Consider the following 27,823-nt stretch of genomic DNA (forward strand, 5'->3'; position numbering starts at 1 on the left):
GATTCTGTGTCTTACTCCAGCTTCAAAATCTTCCTCCAAGAGGTTTTTTCTTTTTCCCTTTCAAGACTGTTTTTGTGGTTTTAAGAAAAGTTATCGAAGTGATGTTGAAATAACTCAAAACCAGAGGCTTTTCTTTCCTCAGTTCAGGGATGCCTTTGAAAGAAAACTCACTAAAGCTGTGTGATTCTGAAACCTAGGGCCAGACATTCCTTGTCTGTCTTTATTCCTTCCTTCCTTCCTTCCTTCCTTCCTTCCTTCCTTCCTTCCTTCCTTCCTTCCTTCCTTTCTTTCTTTCTTTTCCTTTCTTTCTTTCTTTCTTCCTTTCTCTTCCTTTCTTTCTCTCTTTTTTTCTCTCTCTCTTTTCTCTCTTTCTCTCTTTCTTTCTCTCTCTTTCTCTCTTTCTTCCTCTCTTCCTCTCTTTCTTTCTTTCTTTCTTTCTTTCTTTCTCTTCTTTCTTTCTTTCTTTCTTTCTTTCTTTCTTTCTTTCTTTCTTTCTTTCTTTCTTTCTTTCTTTCTTTCTTTCTTTCTTTCTTTCTTTCTTTCTTTCTTTCTTTCTTTCTTTCTTTCTTTCTTTCTTTCTTTCTTTCTTTCTTTCTTTCTTTCTTTCTTTCTTTCTTTCTTTCTTTCTTTTCCTTTCTTTCTTTCTTTCTTCCTTTCTCTTCCTTCTTCTCTCTTTTTTTTCTCTCTCTCTTTTCTCTCTTTCTCTCTTCTCTTCTCTCTCTTTCTCTCTTTCTTCCTCTCTTCCTCTTTCTTTCCCTCTTTCTTTCTTTCTTTCTTTCTTTCTTTCTTTCTTTCTTTCTTTCTTTCTTTCTTTCTTTCTTTCTTTCTTTCTTTCTTTCTTTCTTTTCCTTTCTTTCTTTTCCTTTCTTTCTTTCTTTCTTCTTTCTCTTCCTTTCTTTCTTTCTTTCTTCCTTTCTCTTCCTTTCTTTCTCTCTTTTTTTCTCTCTCTCTTTTCTCTCTTTCTCTCTTTCTTTCTCTCTCTTTCTCTCTTTCTTTCTTTCTTTCTTTCTTTCTTTCTTTCTTTCTTTCTTTCTTTCTTTCTTTCTTTCTTTCTTTCTTTCTTTCTTTCTTCCTTTCTCTTCCTTTCTTTCTCTCTTTTTTCTCTCTCTTTTCTCTCTTTCTCTCTTTCTTTCTCTCTCTTTCTCTCTTTCTTGCTCTCTTCCTCTCTTTCTTTCTTTCTTTCTTTCTTTCTTTCTTTCTTTCTTTCTTTCTTTTCTTTCTTCCTTTCTTTCTCTCTTTTTCTTTCTCTCTTTCTTTCTCTCTTTCTTTCCCTTTCTTTCTCTCTTTCTTTCTTTTCTCTCTTTCTTTCTCTCTTTCTCTCTCTCTTTCTCTTTCTTTCTTTCTTTCTTTCTTTCTTTTCTTTCTTTCTTTCTTTCTTTCTTTCTTTCTTTCTTTCTTTCTTTCTTCCTTCCTTCCTTCCTTCCTTCCTTCCTTCCTTCCTTCCTTCCTTCCTTCCTTCCTTCCTTCCTTCCTTCTCTTTCTTTCTTTCTTTCTTTCTTTCTTTCTTTCTTTCTTTCTTTCTTTCTTTCTTTCTTTCTTTCTTTCAAATGCTTCCATTTTTGCTCTCTGCCGATGAGGCTCTCTGACTGCAGACAGCCATCCAAAAGAATCACAGAGCCAAAAGACATCAATTCACAGTGAGGAACAGAAAGCTGCCTTACATTCCTGCCAAAGCCCTTTGTAGGTGTATTCTCACACCAATACCTCCACCTCCCGCAAGGAGCCGTGGGACATATGCTTTGAGTTGTAGTAGAGACAGAGTTAATGGACAAACGGACCCACTGTGTTTCTCTGTCAGCCGAGTCATCATCAGTAGCTACATCTTAGGCCTCGGGCCTCCGTATCACTGAGGGCTCGTTCTCAGCTGGCCAGCCTCCACACGAGGGGCCTTTGGGAAGAGTAGTAAGTGATGTGTGTGGAATTGCTCTGAGCACCTAAGACGCTCCACTGATCTTTTAGGGCCACGAGTTGGTCCTTCATTTAGCCCACATCACGCAATTTCAACCAACCCCTTTATCGTATATACTTGGTTTTCTGCCTACAACTAGTTGATTGCTGTTTTGAACTTAATAGGCAACTCAAAATGATTTTCTTTCTTCCTGTTTACTTCTAGTACATTTTTTTAAAATAATTTATTTATTTTTAATTAGAGAATCACCGTGAGGGTACAGTTACAGATTTATACACTTTTGTGCTTATACTTCCCTCATACAAAGTTCGGGAACCCATCCCTTCACCAGTGCCCATTCTCCACCACCCCTAAACCCAGTGTCCCTCCCACCCTCCCCAATCCCATCTCCCCCCCAACCCACCCTGCCACTGTGGCAGGGCATTCCCTTCTGTTCTCTCTCTCTAATTAGCTGTTGTGGTTTGCAATAAAGGTGTTGAGTGGCCACTGTGCTCAGTCTCTAGCCCTCATTCAGCCCGCAACTCCCTTCCCCCACATGGCCTTCGACTACAATGTAGTTGGTGATCGCTTCTCTGAGTTGACCTTTCCCCGGAACGTGAGACCAGCCTCGAAGCCATGGGGTCAACCTCCTGGTACTTATTTCTACAGTTCTTGGGTATTAGTCTCCCACTCTGATATTCTATATACCATAGATGAGTGCAGTCTTTCTATGTCTGTCTCTCTCTTTCTGACTCATTTCACTCAGCATGAAACTTTTCATGCCCATCCACTTAACTACAAAATTCTTGACTTCCTTTTTTCTAACAGCTGCATAGTATTCCATTGTATAGATGTACCAAAGTTTCCTCAACCAGTCATCCGTTCTAGGACATTAGGGTTTTTTCCAGATTCTGGCTATTGTAAACAGTGCTGCAAAGAAAATACATGTGCAGATGTTGTTTCGATTGTACTTTTTTGCCTCTCTGGGATATATTCCCAGCAGTGGTATTGCTGGGTCAAATGGGAATTCAATATCTAATTTTTTGAGAATCGTCCAAATTGTTTTCCAGAAGGGCTGAACCAGTCGGCATTCCCACCAGCAGTGAAGAAGGGTCCCTTTCTCCCCACATCCTCTCCAACAGCGGTTGCTTTTGTTCTTTTGGATGTGTGCTAATCTCTGTGGTGTGAGGTGGTATCTCATGGTTGTTTTGATCTGCATCTCTCTGATGATTAGTGATGCAGAGCACTTTTTCATGTGCCTTTTGGCCATTCGTATTTCTTCCTTGGTAAAGTTTCTGTTCATTTCTTCGCCCCATTTTTTGATGGGGTTGGATGTTTTCTTCTTGTAGAGTTCAACCAGTGCTTTATATACCATTGATATCAACCCCTTATCTGATGGGTATTGTGTAAATATCCTTTCCCATTCTGTGGATAGTCTTTGGATTCTGGTCACTGTATCTTTTGCGGTGCAGAAGCTTTTTAGTTTAATGTAGTCCCATTTGTTGATCTCTGTTTTTACTAGATTGCTTAGTTCCGTGTCACCTTTGAAGATACCTTTATCTTCAATATCGTGGAGGGTTTCGCCGACCTTGTCTTCAATGTACCTTATGGTTTGTGGTCTAATGTTGAGGTCTTTAATCCATTTTGATCTGACTTTTGTGCATGGTGTCAGGTCAAGGTCTAAACCCATTTTTTTGCATGTGGTTGTCCAGTTTTGCCAGCACCATTTGTTAAAGAGGCTTTCTTTGCTCCACTTCACATCTCTTGCTCCCTTATCAAAGATTAGATGATCATACATTTGGGGTTGTGTGTAGGGATATTCCACCCTGTTCCATTGGTCTACGGCTCTGCCTTTGTTCCAGTACCATGCTGTTTTAATTGTTACTGCTTTGTAGTAAAGATTGAGGTTGGGGAGGGTGATGCCTCCCATCATCTTTTTCCCAAGAATTGTTTTAGCTATCCTTGGACGTTTGTTATTCCATATGAAATTTAGGATTGCTTGATCCATTTCTTTGAAGAATGTCATGGTTATACTTATAGGGATCGCATTGAATCTGTATAATGCTTTAGGGAGTATTGCCATTTTGACAACATTGATTCTCCCTATCCACGAGCAGGGTATATGTTTCCATTTCCTCATGTCTTCTTTGATTTCATGGAGTAGCGTTTTGTAGTTTTCTTTGTAAAGGTCTTTTACTTCCTTGGTTAAGCTGATTCCGAGGTACTTGATTTTCTGGGGCACGATTGTGAATGGGATTGCTTTTTTCATGTCCCTTTCCTCTGCCTCATTGTTTGCATATATGAAGGCCATGGATTTTTGGGTATTGATTTTGTAGCCTGCAACTTTACTGTATAAGTCTATTGTTTCTAAGAGTTTCTTAGTAGAGGTTTTAGGCTTCTCTAGATATAGTATCATGTCGTCTGCAAATAGTGAGAGTTTGATTTCTTCCTTTCCTATCTGGATGCCCTTAATCTCTTTTTCTTGTCTAATAGCTATCGCAAGTACTTCCAGTACTATATTGAAGAGGAGTGGTGAGAGTGGGCATCCTTGTCTTGTGCCCGATCTCAGAGGAAAGGCCCTTAGTTTTCCCCCGTTGAGGATAATGCTTGCCGTAGGCTTGTGATAGATGGCTTCGACTATCTTAAGGAAAGTTCCTCCAAACCCCATTTTGGCGAGGGTTTTCATCATGAAAGGATGTTGGATCTTGTCAAATGCTTTCTCTGCATCTATTAATATCAAGAGACACAGAGTGGCTAAATGGATCCGGAAATTAAACCCAACATTCTGTTGCCTGCAAGAAACACACCTGAACAAACAGAGTAAACATAGACTCAAAGTCAAAGGATGGAAAACAATCCTCCAAGCAAACAACCCCCTTAAAAAAGCTGGAGTGGCCATCCTGGTATCCGACAACATAGATTTCAGGATGAAAAAGATCAAAAGGGACAGCGAAGGTCATTTTCTGTTTATCAAGGGATATGTACAACAGGAAGAAATCACACTCTTAAACGTATATGCTCTTAACGAACGACCGGCTAAATATTTAAAACAAGTCCTAACAGACTTCAAAGAGGACATCACTAACAGCACAATTGTAGTCGGAGACTTCAATACGGCCTTATCGCCTCTAGATAGATCGACAAGGACAAAACTCAACAAGGAAACACTGACTCTGAAAGAAGAAATTGAAGAGAGAGGCCTAATAGACCTATACAGGGCCTTACACCCCCAAAAGAAAGAATACACATTCTTTTCCAGTGCACATGGAACATTTTCTAAAATAGACCATGTACTGGGCCCCAGAACATACCTCAATAGAATCGGAAAAATAGAAATTGTATCAACCATCTTTTCAGACCACGATGCGCTGAAGATAGAAGCTAACCACTCACAAACACGGAAAATCAAATCAAACACCTGGAAATTAAACAATTCAATGTTGAACAATGAGTGGGTCAGGAAGGAAATCAAGGAAGAAATCAAAAGATACTTAGAAACAAATGAGAATGAAGACACGAACTACCAAAACCTATGGGACGCAGCTAAAGCCGTGTTAAGGGGAAAATTTATAGCTCTCCAAGCATTCCTCAGGAAGGAAGAAAGGACCCACATAGATAGCTTGACTTCACGACTCAAGACCTTAGAAAAGGACCAGAAAAAGTACCCCAAACCAGACCGAAGGAAAGAAATAATAAAAATTAGAGCAGAAATTAATGACATCGAAACCAAAAAAACAATCCGAAAGATCAATGAAACAAAGAGTTGGTTCTTTGAGAAAATAAATAAGATTGATAAACCGCTAGCAAGACTCACAAAGAAAGAAAGAGAGAAAACTCTAATAAATCGAATCAGAAATGAAAAGGGGGACATCATAACAGAAACCAGTGAGATTCAAAAGATCATTAGAGACTACTTTGAAGGTCTTTACGCCACAAAAAAGGAGAACCTAAAAGAAATGGATGGATTCCTTGATTCCTACAATCTCCCAACACTGAAGAAAGAAGATCTGGAATACCTGAATAGACCCATCAATGTTAAGGAAATTGAAACGGTAATCAAAAACCTCCCCAAAAACAAAAGCCCAGGCCCAGATGGTTTCACTGGCGAATTCTTCCAAACATTTAAAGAAGACCTATTGCCTGTTTTCCTCAAACTTTTCCAGGAAACTGAAAAAACAGGAACTCTCCCTAACAGTTTCTATGAAGCACATATCTCCCTAATACCAAAAGCAAACAAAGACACCACTAAGAAAGAAAATTACAGACCAATTTCCCTGATGAACACCGATGCGAAGATCCTCAACAAAATACTAGCAAATAGGATCCAACAACTCATCAAGTTTATTATTATTTAAATCAATTTAGTTATATTCAAATTTATTTACTCTTTTTAATTAATTAAATAAATTAATTAAACTCTTAAAGGTACTAGAGTTTGGCAGAATTAAACTCTTATGGGTACTGGAGTTTGGCAGAGATAAACTTTTTAATAAGTAGAAAGATATAAGATGGGTGATGTTTGCATAAAGTCAACTGTGGGCCACATTCAACAGTGTTTTTCATAATGATGAACTTTTATGGTCAATTTTCACGCAATAGAGGAATTTCACCATGACTTAAGCTTCTTTATTATATCTATAGAAGGAGTGTCTAGATAACAGTGGTTAAGGCAATAGAGGCCAAACATCAATTTTAAAATATCTAACCAAAGTTTATTTTTAATACTTGTTCCAAATTTCCTTTTACTCATAACAATGACATAGAAGCTCTAAGTTTATTAATATTATTATAGAATTTATGTAATTATTTTATTTCCTCAAAAATATGCTTCAAGGGGCTGGAGCGATAGCACAGCGGGTAGGGCGTTTGCCTTGCACGCGGCCGACCCGGGTTCGAATCCCAGCATCCCATATGGTCCCCTGAGCACCGCCAGGGGTAATTCCTGAGTGAAGAGCCAGGAGTAACCCCTGTGCATTGCCAGGTGTGACCCCCCAAAAAATATGCCTCAAAAATGTTATCATTTTTTATTTCTACCGATTAATATTAACTTGTACCTTGTTTAAAAGTTTGCCTAAGTAGTAAAGGTTCCAAAGAAGGATCCAGTTCTTCACCAACATTTTCTAATAGTAGTGGTTTTCCAAACTGAATACAATTTTCCAAAGTTCTCATATAATCTGAATCTGATAGTTTAATAACATGAAGATTATTTTCTTTCTCAGAGTTTTTGATCCATTTATTGGCTTGACCCTGAGGATCTATCATTAAAGGCCTAGAATACAAAAAGAAAAAATTCTGAGAGGAACAAATATATATTGTGATTTCTTTTATTATTTATTTTAATAAATACCACAATAAATCTATACAAATACAAGTGTTTCACACATTATTAAGATGACTCTTGACAAAAGTCTTGTGAGAAAACTACTTCTTATTTATGCTTGAACAAAGAAACTTAACTTAAAGGAGTACTTTGGCTGGAATCCTAAGGTTACAAAACTACTTGTGTCAGAACAAGGATCTTGTGATCTTGTATATTTTACACTTTCAAATAAAATACAGCACCTGTGTGGAAATTTAAATACATAACTTCTCTTAATGTAATATGGAAAATAATCTGGGCCAGGACATGGCACAAATGGCACAAGAGATTGGAGGACATATTTTGCATGTGGGAAGCCTGGTTTGATTCCCTATCTGCAATTATACCTCAGCACCATTAAGAGGAGAAACCCTTGAGTATAGATCCAGATGCTTAAATAAATGTGTGTTTGTGTTTATGTGTATGTGTGTGTATGAGTGTGTGTGGTGTATGTATCATCATCATCATCATCATCATCATCATCATCCTGTTGATCGTCGAATCTCTCCAGCGGTCTCAGTAACGTCTCCATTCGTCCTAGCTCTGAGATTTTAGAAGTCTCTCTTTACTCGTCCTTTCCAATGGTCCCACATTGGAGGCTCTTTCAGGGTCAAGGGAATGAGACCCATAATTTTTACTGGTTTTGGCATATAAATACGCCATGGGGAGTTTGCGAGGCTCTCACATGTGGGCAGGAAACTCTTGGTAGCTTGCCAGGTTCTCCCAGAGGGAGTCACCAGATGGGGTTGGAGAGATAGTACAATGGTCAGGACATTTGCCTTGCAAGCAGTCAACCTGGGTTCAATCCCAAGCAGCCCATATGGTGCCTCTCAAACACCTCCAGGAGTAATTCTTTAGTTAAGAGCTAGGAGTAACCTCTGAGCACCACCAGGTGTGGTCACCAAACAAAAGGACACAAACAAACAAATAAAACACCCCCCAAAACAAGCCATAAAATCCCATATATTTAACTTAAAACAAAAGATCCACTAAGCTATAAAGAATTTCCTCAGGATATTTCAGAAAAATATAGTATTTTTTTCATTGTCTTGTAAAAAAAAAGCAAATTCCTACAAATTTATCTTAATCAGTATTTTGATCATGCTTAAAACAATGCTGGACTGCCCTTTAGGAGTCCCGGAAGCTGCCATTTTCTAGAAGTCATCAACAAGCTCCAGGTACGAGTGGCAGTGGCGGCAGATGCCAGGCCTCACGGGATAGGGAGAAGTGGGCTCTTCTCTTTCCCCCTACCCCGATGGGACTCTGAGATAACACCATATCCGGCCACCGTCTACTTAAGTTCCCACACAGCTGTGGTCCAGAGAAACACAAAAGAACATCGGATCGAGCAACTTGCTGCAGCGAACTTTTCAGATCCTAATTGTTACAGTTTTAGAATTCCTCAAGTTTATATTGTATCCATAACAAGCAATACAAAACACATCTAGCATTGCCCTTTCAGCAGGTATGAGCTGTGGTGGGTCTGGTCTCGAAATATAGAAAGTAACTAAAGTACAGAAAGAGAGTATCGTACAAACTGCCACATAGGCAGGGGGAGGTGTGGAATGGGGGGTGTGGACACTGGGGATTTGGGTGGTGGAAAACGTGCACTGCTGAAGGGATGGGTGTTTGATGACTGTATAATCGAAGCTCAAACATGAAAGCTTTGTTACTGTACCTCACAGTGAATCAATAAAAAAAATTATAAATTGAGCTCCCATTTGACCCAGCAATTCCACTTCTGGGAATATACTCCAGAGATGCAAAAAAGTATAGTAGAAATGACATCTGCACTCGTATGTTCATTGCAGCACTGTTTACAATAGTTAGGATCTGGAAAAAACCCGAATGCTCAAGAACAGATGACTGGCTAAAGAAACTTTGGTAAATCTACACAATGGAATACTATGCAGCTGTTAGAAAAGATAAAGTCATGAAATTTGCATATAAGTGGATTAACATGGAGAGTATCATGCTAAGTGAAATGAGTCAGAAAATGAAATGAGGGACAGACATAAGAAGATTACATTCATTTGTGGAATATAAAGTAACAAAATGGGAGACTAACACCCAAAGATAGGAGAGACAAGGAACAGGAGGATTGCTCCACGGATTGGAAACCGACCTCACACACAGGGGGAAAAGGCAGTTCAGATAGAGAAGGGACAACCAAGTAAAGGAAACTTGGAAGACCTGCTAGGAATGGGAGATGTATACTGAGAGTAGACTATAGACTGAACAGGATGGTCACTTAATACCTGCATTGCAGACCACAACACCCTAAAGGAGAGAGAGAGTAAACAGGGAATCTGCCTGCCACAGAGGCGGAGGTGGGGATGGGGGTGATGGAGGGGATGGGGGAGGGGAACATTGGTGCTGAAGAATGGGCACTGGTGGAGGGATGGGTACTCGATCATTATATGACTGAAACATAAACATGAAAGTTTGGAAGTCTGTAACTGTATCTCACGGTGATTCATTAAAATAAAAAAATTTAAAATAAATTAAAATAAAAAATAAATCACACAAAATTTTAAAAAATAAAACAATGCTAATGTTAATGTAATAATGATATTCTAATTTCCCCTAAAATAAATAAAGCTGTTACTTTTTAAAAACTTGGATATTTTTCACTAAGGGCCTTTCCTCTAAGATCAGGTACAAGACAAGGATGCCCGCTCTCACCACTTCTCTTCAATATAGTACTGGAAGTACTTGCGATAGCTATTAGACAAGAAAAAGAGATTAAGGGCATCCAGATAGGAAAGGAAGAAATCAAACTCCCACTATTTGCAGACGATATGATACTATATCTAGAGAAGCCTAAAGCCTCTACTAAGAAACTCTTAGAAACAATAGACTTATACAGTAAAGTTGCAGGCTACAAAATCAATACCCAAAAATCCATGGCCTTCCTATACACAAACAATGAGGCAGAGGAAAGGGACATGAAAAAAGCAATCCCATTCACAATCGTGCCCCAGAAAATCAAGTACCTCGGAATCAGCTTAACCAAGGAAATAAAAGACCTCTTCAAAGAAAACTATAAAACGCTACTCCATGAAATAAAAGAGGACATGAGGAAATGGAAACATATACCCTGCTCGTGGATCGGGAGAATCAATGTCATCAAAATGGCAATACTCCCCAAGGCATTATACAGATTCAACGCAATCCCTATAATTATACCCATGACATTCTTCAAAGAAATGGATCGAGCAATCCTAAAATTCATATAGAACAACAAACGCCCACGGATAGCTAAAACAATTCTTGGGAAAAAGACGATGGGAGGCATCACCATCCCCAACCTCAAACTTTACTACAAAGCAGTAACAATTAAAACAGCATGGTACTGGAACAAAGGCAGAGCCGTAGACCAATGGAACAGGGTGGAATATCCCTACACACAACCCCAAATGTATGATCATCTAATCTTTGATAACGGAGCAAGAGATGTGAAGTGGGGCAAGGAAAGTCTCTTTAACAAATGGTGCTGGTACAACTGGACAACCACATGCAAAAAAATGGGCTTAGACCTTGACCTGTCACCATGCACAAAAGTCAGATCAAAATGGATTAAAGACCTCAACATTAGACCACAAACCATAAGGTACATTGAAGACAAGGTCGGCAAAACCCTCCACGATATTGAAGATAAAGGTATCTTCAAAGATGACATGCAACTGGCCAAACAAGTGGAAACAGAGATCAACAAATAGGACTACATTAAACTAAAAAGCTTCTGCACCGCAAAAGATACAGTGACCAGAATACAAAGACTATCCACAGAATGGGAAAGGATATTTACACAATACTCATCAGATAAGGGGTTGATATCAATGGTATATAAAGCACTAGTTGAACTCTACAAGAAGAAAACATCCAACCCCATCAAAAAATGGGGCGAAGAAATGGACAGAAACTTTACCAAGGAAGAAATACGAATGGCCAAAAGGCACATGAAAAAGTGCTCTACATCACTAATAATCAGAGAGATGCAGATCAAAACAACCACGAGATACCACCTCACACCACAGAGACTAGCACACATCCAAAAGAACAAAAGCAACCGCTGTTGGAGAGGATGTGGGGAGAAAGGGACCCTTCTACACTGCTGGTGGGAATGCCGACTGGTTCAGCCCTTTTGGAAAACAATATGGACGATTCTCAAAAAATTAGAAATTGAGCTCCCATTTGACCCAGCAATACCACTGCTGGGAATATATCCCAGAGAGGCAAAAAAGTATAATCGAAATGACATCTGCACATGTATGTTCATCGCAGCACTGTTTACAATAGCCAGAATCTGGAAAAAACCCGAATGCCCTAGAACGGATGACTGGTTGAGGAAACTTTGGTACATCTATACAATGGAATACTATGCAGCTGTTAGAAAAAAGGAGGTCATGAATTTTGTATTTAAGTGGATCGGCATGAAAAGTTTCATGCTGAGTGAAATGAGTCAGAAAGAGAGAGACAGACATAGAAAGATTGCACTCATCTATGGTATATAGAATAACAGAGTGGGAGACTAACACCCAAGAATTGTAGAAATAAGTACCAGGAGGTTGACTCCATGGCTTGGAGGCTGGCCTCACATTCTGGGAAAAGGGCAACTCAGAGAAGGGATCACCAACTATAATGTAGTCGAAGGCCATGCGGGGGAAGGGAGTTGCGGGCTGAATGAGGGCTAGAGACTGAGCACAGTGGCCACTCAACACCTTTATTGCAAACCTCAACAGCTAATTAGAGAGAGAGAACAGAAGGGAATGCCCTGCCACAGTGGCAGGGTGGGGTGGGGGGAGATGGGAGTGGGGAGTGTGGGAGGGATGCTTGGTTTACTGGTGGTGGAGAATGGGAACTGGTGAAGGGATGGGTTCCTGAACTTTGTATGAGGGAAGCATAAGCACAAAAGTGTATAAATCTGTAACTGTACCCTCACGGTGGTTCACTAATTAAAAATAAATAAATTTTAAAAAACTTGGATATTTTTCAAATATAATTTTAAAATGGGGTTTTCTTTTATGGATGTAACTTTAGGTTACATCCATAAAAGAGATAATGCTATTTCTATTCCAAGCATACTCTAAGTATGAAAACAACACTAGAATATGTTTGAGATTATTGGAAAGTCTGAAAAATAAATATTATCTATTGATGCTTCTGAAGAAAGCAAAGATTTGCAGTCAAATATCTAGATAGTTGTAAATAAATATTATAAAGCAACATAGAATTTTCATCATGGTTAAAACAAATGCAAAATCGAATTTGAAACAGAGATTAAAATTTTAATTTTATTATAGTTTAGGTAACATGGTTACTTTAAGTAATTTAGGTTTATTTAGGTAACTTTAGGTTACATTAGGTAACTTAGTAACATGGTTACTTTATGTAACTTTAGGTTACTTTGGGTAATATGCCAAACTATATGGTATTTATGTACAAAGTTACTGCACCCTGTCTCCCCATCAAAGTGCATGTTGTTCTTCAGCCCTGTTCCTATGTCACAGCTAGTCTAGTCATCATTTTTATTTGCATTTCCCTGATGATTAGTAATTTAGAGCATTTTTATATGCCTTTTGGCCATTTGTATGTCTTTGAAGAAGTTTCTATTTCTGTTCATCTCCTTTTTCCAGTTTTGACTGGGGTTGGATTTTTTTTGTACAGTTCGATAAAGGGTTAATCGAATGAGAGATGGGAAAATTGAATGAGAGATGGGCAAATAGTTTCCACCAGTCTGTGGGATGTCTGTATTTTAGATTTTGGTCACAGCTTCCTTAAAGGTGCTTCTAGCTCAATGTTATGGAGAGTTTTGCCTATATTTTCCTCAATGTAACTTATGGATCCAGGACATGTTGATGTCTACAATACATTTTTTTTCTTATTGAATAAGGTCATTATTTATTCTGATTGGTCAGTTGCATGGCATACTTCAGTTTCTGGTGTGAAGATAGGGTTAAGAAATGTTTAGTAGGGTGCCAGAAAGATAGTGCAGCAGATAAGGTGCTTGCATTACACACAACCAACCCAGGTTCAATTCCCTAGCACCATACATGGTCCTCTGAGCCTGCCAGGAGTGATCCTTGAGTTCAGAACCATCGGTAAGCCCTGAGCACCACTGGGTGTGGCCCAAAAACCAAAAAAGGGAAAAAGAGACTGACTTTGGAAGCCATGGTCATGATTTGTAAGATAATATATTGGTCATTCAGTTGACCAAAACATTTTGCTCGTGGGTTTTTTTTAATTTATTCTTTTATTGAATCACCATGTGAAAAGTTACAAAGTTTTCAGGTTTAAGTTCTAGTTATACAATGCTCGAGCACCCAATCCCTTCACCAGTGCACATATTCCACCACCAAGAATCACAGTATACCTCCCCCCCACCTCCCCACTTCCCCAGCTCCCCACCCTGCCTGTGTAACTGATAAATTTCACTTTTCTTTCACTTTACTTTGATTACATTCAATATTTCAACAAAAAAACCCTCACTATTAGTTTTTGGAGTTTCTCCCCCCTAAAGTCGGACCTGCTGAAAAGGAAGCATTTGATAATTTGTTTTCCATTGCTGAGAATGAAGAGTTATGAGGTCAAGTGGCTGCACTAGCAGCCGCACGGTTTTGGATTTCTGTATTTTAGTGTTTTAGTAACTAAGTCCAGAGAAATATCTGCCAGAAATTGCATCATTTCAAGCTTGAACCTCTAGGCTACTTTATATTCCACATATGAGTGCAATGTTTCTATGTCTGTCTCTTTCTTTCTGACTCATTTCACTCAACATGACACTCTCCATGTTGATCCACTTATATACAAATTTCATGACTTCATGTTTTCTGACAGCTACATAGTATTCCATTGTATAGATGTACCAGAGTTTCTTTAACCAGTCATCTGTTTTTGGGCACTCTGTTTTTTTCCAGATTGTGGCTATTGTAAACAGTGCTGCAATGAACATAGAAATGCAGATGTCATTTTTACTATACCTTTTTTGCCTCTCCGGGATATATTCCCAGGAGTGGTATTGCTGGGTCAAATGGAAGCTCAATTTCTAATTTTTTTAGAATCGTCCATATTGTTTTCCAAAAGTAAGCCCATTTTTTTGCATGTAACTGTCCAGTTTTGCCAGCACAGTTTGTTAAACATGCTTTCCTCGCACCACTTCACATTTCTTGCTCCCTTATCAAAGATTAGATGATCATATATTTGGGGGTGTGTGTCAGAGTATTCAACCTTGTTCCATTGGTCTGCATCTCTGCCTTTGTTCCAGTACCATGTTGTTTTAATTACTACCCCTTTCTAAAATACATTTTGATTAGATTTTTGTGCATGGTGTTTAGAAAGAAGTATGAGTTCTTCTTTTCTTTCTCTTTGTTTCCTTTTATTTGCAGTGGCTGACTAGTTTTCCCAGCACCATTTGTTGAAGAAGTTTTTCTTGCTCTACTTCACATTTTTTTTGCTCCTTTATTGGAAATTAGCTGTTCATTTACCAGAGGATATGTCTCTGGATATAAATTCTATTTCATTGATCCGCAAGTCTGTCCTTATTTCAGTAGCATTCTATTTTAATTACTACCACTTTGAACTACAATTTGAAGTTGGGGAGAGCAACGCTTTCTGTCTTCTTTTCCCCTAGGATTGCTTTCGCTATTCAGAGTATTATTCCATATGAAGTTCAGGAATTTTTTATCTCTTTTAAAAAAATGTCCTGGGTATTTTTATTTGGATTACATTGAATCTGCATAATGCTTTGGGGAGAACTGCCATTTTGACAATATTAATCTTGTATTCCATGAACTAGAGATATACTTTTATTTCCTCATGCCCTCTTTAATTTCTTTTAGCAGTGTTTTATAGTTTTTTTTTGTATATAAGTCTTTCACCTCTTTTGTTAAGCTAATTCCTAGGTACTTGATTCCCTGAGGCACAACTGTGAAATGGACTGTTTTTAAAATTTGTCTCTCTTCTATGCCATTAGTTGCATATAAAAAGGTCACTTTTGTAATTTGATTTTATAGCCTGCCACTTTATAAGTCTATTGTTTTAGAAGCATTTTTGTAATCTTTATGGCTTTCAAAGTATAGTATAATATCATCCAAAAATAAAGCTTGACTTCTTTTCCCATTTGGATGCCCTTAATATTCCCATTACCTAATTCCTACGGCAAGGCCTTCCAATACTAATTTGAATAGTAGTGGTGAGAGAGGACTTTGTGCCTGTTCTTAGAGGGAAGGTTTTCAGTTTTTCACCATTGAGTATTATGTTTGTTATAGGCTTGTAGTAAATGGCTTTAACTTTGTTGAGGAAAGTTTCTTTGTTGGATCTTGCCAAACTTTTCTCTGCATCTATTGATATGATCATGTGGTCTTTACTTTTTCTTGTATTAATATGGTTTATTATGTTGATTGACTTGCGTGTATTAAACCATTATTGCTGCTTCAGGATGAATCCCTTTTGGTCATGGTTATGAATTTTAGATGTTTTATTGGATTCAATTTGCTAATATTTTTTATAAGAATCCTTGCTTCTATGATCACAGGGATATAGGTCTGTAGTTTATCTTGTGCTATCTCTGTCTGCTTTTGGTATCAGGGTGATGCTGGGAGTGTCTGTTTCTTCCATTTTCTAGAAAAGCCTGAAAAGAATTGGCAACTGGTCCTTTTTAAAGGTTAGAAAAAAACACACTAGTGAACCCACTGAGCCTGGATTTTTGTTTTGGGGAGAGTTTTGATTATTATTTGATTTTCTGATAATAATTGGTCTGTTCAGGTGTTCTGTATCTTCTTGATTCAACCTTGGGAAATTATAAGAATCCCAAAATTTATCCATTTGTTCTAGGTTCTCTGGTTTCATGGTATAGTTTCAAAGTAATGCCTGGTGACCCTTTGAATTTCCGTGGAGTCTGTTGTGATATCTCCTCTTTCATGTCTTTTTATTTGTTTGTTTTTGGCCCACACCTGGCATTGCTCAGAAATTACCCCTAGCTCTGCACTTAAGAATCACTTCTGGTGGGTTTAGGAGACCATAAGGAAAGCAGGGGATTGAATCTGGGTCAGCTGCAGGTAAGGCAAGTACCTTACTCACTGTACTATCTCTCTGTCCCTGTCTTCTTTAAATTCTAATTCAATTTATGGGCTGGAGTGATAGCACAGCGGGTAGGGCATTTGCCTTGCACTCGGCCGACCCAGGTTCGAATCCCAGCATCCCATATGTTCCCCTGAGCACCGCCAGGAGTAATTCCTGAGTGCATGAGCCAGGAATAACCCCTGTGCATTGCCGGGTGTGACCCAAAAAGCAAAAATAAATAAATAAATAAATTCTAATTCAATTTATTATTGTCATGAACTCTGGGCCCAATAGGACCTGGGAGCAGAAATCCTCTGCCTGCTTCCCCCATCCTCCGGCGACCCCAGGGTCACATCCATAAGCCACCTCTTGCTGGTGCCAGATAATCTCATCAGCCACCCTCCAGAACTCATGGCTGCTTCTCCCAGAAGAGAGCATAAAATCAGTCCCCCATGACCATGCCACCGGACTCCACGCCAGGCTGTTTTCACCCGGGGTGCCTCAGAGGGGGGCGGGTGAGAGCCCTCCCCACCCCAAGGGACCCAGACCCAGCAGTCGACCTCCACTACCCAACCGCCGCCACGCTCCCGCCATGCTCTGGCCACGCTTGGGCTGAGCCTCATGCATGAGTGAACATATTCTTGGACCTCAAGACACATTCTAAGACACTCCCTACCCATTTTTCATAAACTCATAGATAGAAATATATATATTTATTTATGTGTGTGTATATATATATATATATAGATAGATAGATACCTCTTGGAGAGCCCAGCAAGTTACTGAGAGTATTCTGCCAGCACGGCAGGGCCTGGCAAGCTCCCTGTGGTGTATTCGATATGCCAAAAACATTAACTATAACAGGTCTCATTCCCTTGACCCTGAAAGAGCCTCCAATCGTTGGAAAGATGAGTAAGGAAAGGCTGCTAAAATCTCAGGGCTGGGATGAATGGAGATGTTACTGGCACCCACTCGAATAAATCGATGAACAAGGGGATGGCAGTGATACAGTAATACATCTCCCTTTCTTCTTTGTGAGTCTTACTAGTGATTTATTGATTTGATTACTTTTTTTCCAAGAACCAGCTCTTGTTTTATTGTATCTTATCCTCTAGCATACTGATTCCTTCTTCTATTTTTATGACTCTGCTTCTGAACAAATCCAATAAGTGTTTTAGTTTTCATGTTCTCTTCAGTTCAGTGACTTCTGATCACAATTTTTCACATATCTTCTTTCATACTTATCTTTGTTTGTTAAAAGTCTGTCCTATTTTTCACCTCCATTAAGAATGAAGAACTTACTGTTGTCACTTTAGAAGTCCTCATCTGAGAAATTATATACTCTTAGGTGATTGCAACTTTCCAGGCTTTTGCCTTCACCCAATAATTTTGGTGGGTTTCTTAACATCTTGTTTTTTTTTTTTTTTTGCTTTCTGGGTCACACCCGGCGATGCACAGGGGTTACTCCTGGTTCTACACTCAGGAATTACTCCTGGCGGTGCTCAGGGGACCATATGGGATGCTGGGATTCGAACCCGGGTCGGCCGAGTGCAAGGCAAATGCCCTACCCGCTGTGCTATCGCTCCAGCCCCTCTTCACATCTTTATTGTGTCTACTGTGCTGTGAAATGAGGTCTGTTTTTGTGAATACTTAGGTAAAAATCTAAAGTTTATCTTCACCAATTCTATGTATAACCTGTGGTGCTGAGTTTGCCTTGCTTTCTGTTACTAATGCTGATATTTCGCAATAAAAATTATTGCTGTCTCTTCGCGTTCACTGCTCCCGGTGCCTCACCCTCTTGCCTTAGTCCTTGAATTTGGACAACAAAACACTCCAGAAACAGTCCTGATCATTTTTTTGATTGAAGTTCCTCTTTGAGTCTGGGTGAACACCTGTACTCTAAGGAAACGGACAGTCTTTGCCATCAACTATACAGTTAGGTGTCTGCCTCTGTCTGCCTCTGTCTGGAATGCTGGCAGATAGTCTCCCTCCGTGGAGTCTCAGATTCACCTCACTTATTGCAGTTATTGACCCAATACCCATGTTTTTTATTTTTGTGAATGATTTACATATCTTGGATTAGCCGTTTGTTAGATGTATGAGTAGCAAAACTTTCTCCCATTTAATAGAATCATTTTCTTTTAGTGGCTTTTTTTTTGTAGTGCAGAAACTTCAAAAATTGTTTGCTTTGTTTAACTTATGCACTGCAATTTGCAATAGTGTTAATATTAATGTTTCAGAAATAAAGTGTAGCTATAATATTTTGGTGTTTTCTCTTTAACTATTGTGGGTTTCACTCCTTAAGGCCAGAAGGGACACACCCAGTATTCCAGGGTTATACCCAGCAGTGCTCAGGAGGACTCGTGTTTCTGGGGACCAAGACTAGGGTCTTGCATATACGAACTAGTGCTTTACCACTTGAGCCACATCCCCAGGCCCATGTTCTATCTTGATAGATAAGATATAGTTAAGGTTGCACAGTGTTGGAATTCACAGAGTGGTACCAAACTTTATTGTATATAAACTTTACCCCAAAGAAACCAAACAAATAACAAACTTCTGGTAATAATTTGCATGATGAACTACTTTTAAGGAAATATATCTTTGTTTGCAAGTTACATTGGAATGCCTTTAGAAGAATGATGCCTGGATAATAGGATAGCTTAATTTTGTGATAAGTAGCAATCATAAATTGTTAATTGCAAACTCTAGGCAGGGATAGCAATTGAGTGATTATTATCATTTTCTCATTTTTCTACTTGAATATTTTAAAATAGGAAATGGAAATATAGATATTTTATGTTCCTTACCAACGCCTGGAGTTATCAACTATCACTCCATTATCTATGGAGAAAGTATCTGTTGGTAATCCAGCAATATTCCAAGCTCTAATTTTCACTGGGTCACCCAAGGTCTTGCTCAATGAGAACTCCTCTGAACATGGGATTTTTTTCTCCTGAAGAAAATAAACAAAACAAGAAATAAACAAAAGTATGACATTTTCTTTCAGCTTTTTGATTGAACAATTAAAATATCAATTTAATTGAATTTCATTTAATAACTATGGAATAGAAGAAACTCAATTAAATAAAATTATACACTTATTTTAGTAATTAAGAAGAAAACAAAATTTAAAATCACATATTTTTATTATTTCTTTCCTCTGTCTTTCTCATCATGTTCCACCAAATACAGCAACATATTACCTTACACAACAAACTCCAATCTGTTGTACATGTTTGTCGAAAGCCAGAAGTGAAAGCACCAAGGTAGGCTATTACTCCTGCTGATACTAAGACATCACCAGTCAAATTTTCATAAATTATCTGAAGATCGCTTGCAGCTTGAGACCATCTGTGAGATCAATCAAAGAAAAAATGTCCTCACAATAATAAAAAGATGAAAGACAGTAAGTGAAATTCTGTAACAAAAGAGATGTCCTCACAATAATAAAAAGATGAAAGACAGTAAGTGAAATTCTGTGAAATATTGGGGGGTTGCCTATCTAAAATGAGACTTTGTTCATCTAATTCTAAAGTGCTGTTAAGTGAAATTAGGTCCTATGAATGATACTCTATTTTTATTAGACTATTAACAATCTCTTATAAGTCTTGGTCCTTTCAAATAAGAAATAATCAGTTACAATATCCACAAAATATTTTGTCTAATAATTTGGTTTAGTAGCACTTCTATTATTTCAGGATTTATTATCAGTCTGTAAAACATCGGAATGTTTGCAATTAATTACCAAAAATAACATTTAAGTTGTATTAAAACCGATATATTACTACTGCTGAGGTTGGTTTCCTTTTCTTTTTGGGGGGAGGTGGGCTGGCTTACACCCAGTGGTGTTCAGGGCTTAAACCTGAATCATAAACACTATACTCTCTCGCCATCCCCAATATTATTTTCTATTTTATAAAACATTTTTCTATTTTATAAAATCCTTACACTAAAATGATCCATTCCAAAACTATTTTGTCTGTATTACAAAGTGCTGTCAAAGGCAAACTACTGTATTGTCTAAGGCATATATCCTAACTGAAGAATGAATAGCTTATGTTAATTGGCATAAATTAAGCTAACTGTCTCTGTTAGATAAAGTTACAACCAAATGAGCCACATATCCACTACTCCACTCCTCCCCAATTTTTTTGTTGGTTTGTTTTTGGGCCACACCAGCAATACTCAAGGGTTACTCCTGGCTTTGCATTCAGAAATCACTCCTGGCAGTGCTCAAGGAACCGTATGGGATGCCTGGGATTAAACCCAGGGTCAGCTATGTGCAAAGCAAACAAACACCTTACCCACTGTACTGCTTTCTGACTCCACCTCCCAGACTTTTTATTATGAAAAAATTTGACCACTCATAAGATCATAAATAATTGTAAAATGAAAACCTGAACACTTAGCACTTAAGTTAAAAAACATACTATCGGGGCTGGAGTGATAGCACAGCGGGTAGGGCGTTTGCCTTGCACGCGGCTGACCCGGGTTCGATTCCCAGCATCCCATATGGTCCCCTGAGCACCGCCAGGGATAATTCCTGAGTGCAGAGCCAGGAGTAACCCCTGTGCAGAGCCAGGTGTGACCCAAAAAAAGAAAAAAAAACATACTATCATTTACTTCTTTTTTAAGCATTTGCAAGCAAACTACAACCATCCTTGACACTGATACTCTTGTTTGAAGAGGTGGTTTGAAGAATGTCCCTAAAGCTCAAGCAGCCATTTCAAAATCAGTAGTCTTGGTAAATACCCAAAGAAAGTCACAGTCTTCCGTTTTGTTGAAATTAGTAGACCGCTGACCTGTTTTTTTCTCCACCTAATCCTCCAATTAGTTTTGAGGCTCTTTCAAGTTTCTTAGCACAGAGTTCTACTTGGTCTTCTAAACGAGCCTTTTCATCAGTTTTCTCTTTAAATGTTTTCTGTAAATTTTCCAAACGACGTTCAACTTCTGTTAATTCTGCTCGCTTCTTATTCAAAAGCTGCATAATCTCACCCAAGGCTTTCTGAGCTTCTGAGAGACGGGCTTTCTTAGGAGCCACTACCTGTGTGGGGGAACAACATATGGAGGTGTGTGAACAGATGCTCTGTGAAAATTGTATCTATGCATATAATTTTTATGTATATTATGGCTTAGAAATATTTGTGATGAAAAATAAAATTATTTTAATACAAACTAAACATGCCTTAAGTTTTACATTATATTTCAACATAAGCATTTATATATATTATAAATATATGTATATATACTGTAGCACTGTCATCCCATTGTTCATCAATTTGCTCAAGCGGGCACCATTGTGAGACTTGTTACTGTTTTTGGCATATCGAATATGCCACATGTAGCTTGCCAGGCTCTGCTGTACATATACACATACAAAAATAATTCTGGAGTATGAAACCATTATATATGAAATAAGTTAATTATTTGGACTAACAAAATGTTACATTATGCAGCAAAATGTCTCAAAAGAATAAGTTGTTTCTCCACTCTTGCCCAAGATAAAAAAAAAAGAATAAAAGGAAGGATCAATAGTCCAGTGATGCTAATTTCTATGCAGCAACAATTATTCCAGACTTCTGACCTCCAACGCTCTGAAAGAATTAATATGCTGTCTTTTTTTCTTTGATTTTTTCCTTTTTAAATTTTTTGGAGTTTAAGGGCCACATCCAGGAAAGTCAGATTATTCCTGGCTCTGGCAGTATGCAGAGGACCATATGCAGTGCTGGGAATAGAATGAGGATTTGATGCATGCAATCGTGTCCCTTTTATTTTAAAGAAAAATGACAGACAATGTTGGTCGCCTCAGAGTAGGATAGACTGAAACTTGTGTATGCAGTTCTGCTGCTGCCCCTGGGATTTTTCATCTCCAGAATCTCTGGAACCCACAACAAAAGACTACCCACCTGACCTTGGTACTAGCTAACCAACCTGGTCCCAGGCCTCCTTTACTCCAGTACAACCCCCTCCCCAGCCCCTACCTCCCTGCTAAAACAAAGGCTGACATGGTTTTTTAGCCTCTCCAGAGGCTCATGAGATCCCCAAGATCTTGGGGCGTTCTCTTTCAATAAATCCCATTTCAGCCTAATTGTCCTCGTGGACTCGGTTTCTTCCTTTCCACAACCTCAACCCCAGACCTTACATAATACATAAAATTTGGTTTGTTATTTGTATCTTTTGATTTTTGTATTTCCCAGTTGTTGATCTCCTCAGATAATCCAAGGCACACATTTGCCCTGAGAGATTGACTGCAGCACCAGAAATACAAACAGAAAGAGAGCCTTTGAGGCAGGCAGGTAGATAGGGATGGTAATGGAATTAATAACCATTAATTAAGAGAAGTAATAACTGAATAGCTCTAAGGGTGTCAGGACCCACCTTGTGGACACAGGAAAGGATACCTGATACTCTACCCCTAGGCAACCAACCTAGAAATGGATCCTTGTCTAGGTAGAAAGCCCCACCTGGGCAGGTTGAACAAACCCTATAAAAGCCAACTTGAACAAAGGATGTACACACATATGCTTCCTGAGCCCATGTGCTGCTTGTGTCTATGTGTCTGTCATGGCCAAGCACATGTTTGTGGTACCCTAGCACATGTGTTGCCTGCATCTCTCCTTTTGAGGTGGGCACCTTCATGTTTTCATATCTAATGCTGGGATGTGTGCTGGGGCTCTTCCCACCTTTGGAGAAGCCACATTTCTTTTTAGAGCGATACTCTCTTTCTCTCCCTCCTTCCCCTTCCTCAAAATCTTCCAAATAAAATTTGTTTTTACTTCACTGCTTGTCTCCTCCTGAAATTCTTTTCTGTGAGAAAGACAAGTACCCAACAGGCCTGGGGAAGGCCTAGGACTGGCTTTCCTTTCCTTCAAAGAACAATTCCTCACTCCAGCCTGAGTCCACAGCTCCTTAAGAAGCAGGAGGGATCATTCAGGATGGGATATGTGTGCTGAAAGTAGATAAAGGACCAAACGTAATAGCCTCTCAGTATCTATATTGCAAACCATAATGTCCAAGTAGAGAGAGAGTATGGAGGAAATGGTCTGCCATTGAGGCAGATGGAGGGTGGGATGGGAGTGGGTGGATACTGGGGACATTGGTGGTAAAAAATATGCACTAGTGGAGGGATGGGTGTTTGATCATTGTATGACTGAAACTCAAACATAAAAGCTTTGTAACTATATCTCATGCTGATTCAATAAGAAAAAAAAAATCAGGTGGTGGGAATTAATTCCTAAGCCATGCAGAACAGGTGGACAGCAGGTGTGGCTTGATGGGGCCTAGTGGGGCTGGCAGAACTTGAGGTCCATGCTGTGCAGGGACTCATCACAGATTTTATTGGTCTTAGCATTTCCAACTGTCCTGGGTAGGCAGAGGTAGATCCGGAGAAAGTGGCTGTCTCCTCTGTGCTTCACATAAGCCACCCTCAGGGGGTCCACCAGCATCAGCTTGATATTTTCATTAAAAAATACATTTTTTTCTCAAAAATCTTGAAAAAATATGTGACTAAGAAAAATAGGTTTTTTCTAAAGTTTTAATTTTTAAATTTATTGTATGTATATTTATATATATTTATTGTATCAAGAATAATATTTGGCCAACTTGATCACTATAAAACGTTGTGATAGAATTTACATGTCCAATAAGAGTATGTGCCAGTTACAATTAAAGAAACAATTCTTTTATTTTTAATTTTGAATCACTGTGAAATAGTTACAAGCTTTCATGTTTGGGTTATAATCACACAATGATCAAACATCCATCCCTCCACCAGTGCACATTCCCCACCACCAATATCCCCGGTATACCCCCCCTTTCCCATCCTCCCCCTGCCTCCATGGCAGACAGTATTCCCCATACTCTCTCTCCACTTTGGAGCATTATGGCTTGCAACACAGACACTGAGAGGTCATCATGTTTGGTCCATTATCTACTTTTGGCACACACCTCCCATCCCGACTGATTTCTCAGCCATCATTTTCTTAATGATCCCTTCTCTATTCCATCTGCCTTCTCCCCTCCACTCATGAATCGGTCTTCCAGCTATGTGGCAATCCTCCTGGCCCTTGGATCTACGGTGCTTGGGTGTCAGCCTCATGTTATGTTATTCTGTACTCCACAAATGAGTGCAGTCCCTCTATGTCTGTCCCTCTCTTTCTGACTCATTTTCACTTAGCATGATACTCTCCATGTCTATCCATTTATAAGCAAATTTCATGACTTCATCTCTCCTAACAGCTGCATAGTATTCCATTGTGTAGATGTACCAAAGTTTCTTTAACCAGTCATCTCTTTTGGTACACTGCCATATAGGAAGCTGAAGGCAAAAAAGAAGGCAAGTTGTCAGATACCAAATACTCATCTTTTCCTCCTTTAGGAGGAAATCCTAAGGGAATGTGTGAGCAGAAAGTTAGCTCTCCATTTCTACTTTTCACTTCAGAAGAGACTTTGCTCAACGCTCCCTTTAGTCCTTTTATAACAACACATGGTATGTAAATAAGAAAAAAATCTAGGCTGTGTGAGGTAGCAAGTACTTAGCCTTGACTTCTCTAATTTATAGAAAGGATCCAAGAGATTTCACATGCATGTATGATATGAGGGAATTACTTAATTTGAGAGCTAGCTTACATGTCTCAAAACCACTAGAGCAGAGTATAAGAACCTCAATGGAAGGCATTTTGCTTTCTGGGTCACACCCGGCGATATTCAGGGGTTACTTCTGGCTCTGCACTCACGAGTTTCTTCTGGTGGTGCTTGAGGGACCATATGGGATGCTGGGAATTGAACTCACGTCGGCCGCATGCAAGGCAAATGTCCTACCCATTATACTATCACTTGATGGAAGGCATTTTGGATAAAAGTAAGTTTATTTCTATAACTGCTGTATATGAGTCAACTCCTCAGAAATTAGTCTGCATCTCTATACATTGTACTTTACTATGAATATCATCACAATGATGAAAGTCTGATCATTTTATACTATGAACTTACTTTATTTTATTTTATTTTATATTATTATTAGTAGTAGTATTTTGCCTTTTGGGTCACACCTGGAGATGCACAAGGGTTACTCCTGGCTTTGTACTCAGGAATTACTCCTGACAGTGCTCAGGGGACCATATGAGATGCTGGGAATCAAACCTGGGTCGACCATGTGCAAAGCAAACGCCCTACCCGCTGTGCTATTGCTTCAACCCCTCTGAACTTATTTTAAATACATGCTACCATATTTTTTTGTTGTTTGTTTTTTTTGTTTCGGTCACACCCAGTGATGCTGAGGGGTTCCTCCTGGCTCTCCAGGAAGTGCTCAAGGACCATAAGGAATGCTGGGGTTCAAACCTGGGTGGGCCATGTGCAAGGCAAGTACTTTACCCACTGTACTATTATTCTAGCTAATACTTTTAGAATTTTTTAAAAATCAATTTTATAATGGCCACCCCAGAATTGTGTAGGGAGCATAGGATAACACCTTGAGAAACTCGGCCAAACAATGCTAGCCTGTCAATTGCTATGACTAGGTTCAGTGATTTAGAACTTTCAATCCTGAGAGTATACCCAGAGGTGCTGGTGGGAAGTCCTGAGGATCAAACTCAGAGCTTTGCATATGCTAGGCTTATACTTTATCACTTGAGCTATCTTCCCAGTACCTTAACAAAGTCAGAACAAAGAAATATATGCACAGATTTAATTTTTGGAAAATTGGAAGGAAATGACTATACAAATCCTCAAAATACCTTTGCAACTCTGTCATACACTTCCATAGCCATGATCCACTTACACAGACCCTCAGCTGCAGAAGAAGCTTTGGCAACCTTAGGAGGGTCAAATTCAGGGTTTGTTAAGTATTCACCACGAATCTTCTGCATAACAGTCACCTACACATAAATAATAAGATATTAAAATTTACTACAAAATCATAAGATAAAAAAGTAATCATATATAGTAAAATATTTGCACAAGAATTATCTTTTTTAAAGAAAAGAAACAGTATGATAAAACTGATAGGATTTTTTGTTTGTTTCTTACTTTTTCAATTGAACCACTGTGAGATAGATCAATACAAAGCTGTTCATTAGATTTCAGAAATACAGTATTCCAACACCTGTCCCTCCACTAGTGTACATTTCCCAGCACCAGTGTCCCCAGGTTCCCTCCCATCACTCCCGCACCCACTGTCTGCCTCTATGCCACGCACTTCTCTCTCCTTCTCTCTCTCTCTCTTTTTCTCTTCTCTCTCTCTCTCTCTCCTCCCCCTTTTGGGCATTGTGGTTTGCAATATTGATACTGAAAGGTTATCAGGAATATCCCTTTGCTTACTTTTAAAACTCAGATCTGGTCCAGCATGATCATTCCTGCTAATATTGTCATACTGGTCTCTTCTCTATCTTACCTACTGTCAGCACCACACACACTTGTGGTTACAAACTAGATTGTTGTAAGGAGATCTTTAAGTTATATTTGCAAAATTGTTCTTAAATGATAGGAGAACGTCAGTTTGGATCTAAACCAGCTCCAATCAATCGCATTAATATACCTATCTTGGTTAAAGCTGACAATGAATAGGTAGCAGGAACAATTCTAATCTGGGGGAAAGGATATGCTTATGTTTTCACAAGTGACATCTCCCCAGAAAAGGCTATGTATTCCACTACCATTAGTTAGACCCTGTCACTGAAGGCAGCCACCCTGCCTCACCAGGGAATGGCAGTGTTCCCCCAGCAGAAGGACTCTTAGTTATCACAAAGCTTCTGCCACCTATGGGCACTTCAAGCTACTGTCAACAAGGGATGTGGAGCAGTGACTTGACACCTTGCATCAAGCATTACGTTGAGTCCAGGGACAGCTCGATGTTTTGGAACAATTTGGAGATTTATGTGATTGGAACAGTTTTTCTATTTGTATTACCCCTGAGCCTTATAATGGGTCCTTCCATGACTGGGAAAAACTTAGCTATCATTTGTTAGACCTAAAAGGGAATCCTACCCTCAGTGTACAATATCTCCAGAAAGACATCATTAATGTTTTCTGAAAGATATTGCCTAATGTGCTAATAGGGCCTGTTCCAGGGAATGCCTTTCAGGGTATGGATACCCGTTCTTGGTAGCAAAGCATGACTCATGGTGTGGAAATGCTGGAGTTGTACTTATCATTGTACTTGTATTGTTAGCCTTAGGATTCTGTCTCCTGTGACAAAGAATAGACTAAGGAAAGGAGGCCCAGTCTCTAAACCATTTCAGCCTGCTCTGGTTAAAAAAATTTAAAAGGGGGAGATGTTAGAATTCTCCCTGGCACAGCCCCTTGACTAGAGGTCGCTAGGCCTGATGAAATGCCCCAGGTCCCGACTTCTCTGAGAACTGGGCTGTTTCTGGGGAAACCTGACATTTTCAGAGAATAACAGATTACTTGGCCTTGTTATTGGGTGGCTGATAGCTTGTAATGTGTGAAGCAGATATCTTTGGGTGTCAACAATACCTTGTCTCTGCTTTAGAGCCTCAAGCACAGTGCTCCAG

General features: G+C 39.1%; 1 protein-coding gene across 1 annotated transcript in view; it reads right to left on the reverse strand.

Annotated features, from left to right (window-relative positions):
* DNAH12 (dynein axonemal heavy chain 12) overlaps positions 1-27,823 on the reverse strand; it is a 260,066-nt gene that overhangs the window by 49,091 nt on the left and 183,152 nt on the right. The window contains 5 exon segments of the mRNA XM_055135991.1: positions 6,943-7,157; positions 19,121-19,266; positions 19,517-19,664; positions 21,116-21,357; positions 26,048-26,188. Coding sequence (XP_054991966.1) covers positions 6,943-7,157; positions 19,121-19,266; positions 19,517-19,664; positions 21,116-21,357; positions 26,048-26,188 — 892 coding nt within the window.

This window comes from Sorex araneus, chromosome 4 (genome assembly GCF_027595985.1).
Source record: "Sorex araneus isolate mSorAra2 chromosome 4, mSorAra2.pri, whole genome shotgun sequence".
NCBI lineage: Eukaryota > Metazoa > Chordata > Mammalia > Eulipotyphla > Soricidae > Sorex > Sorex araneus.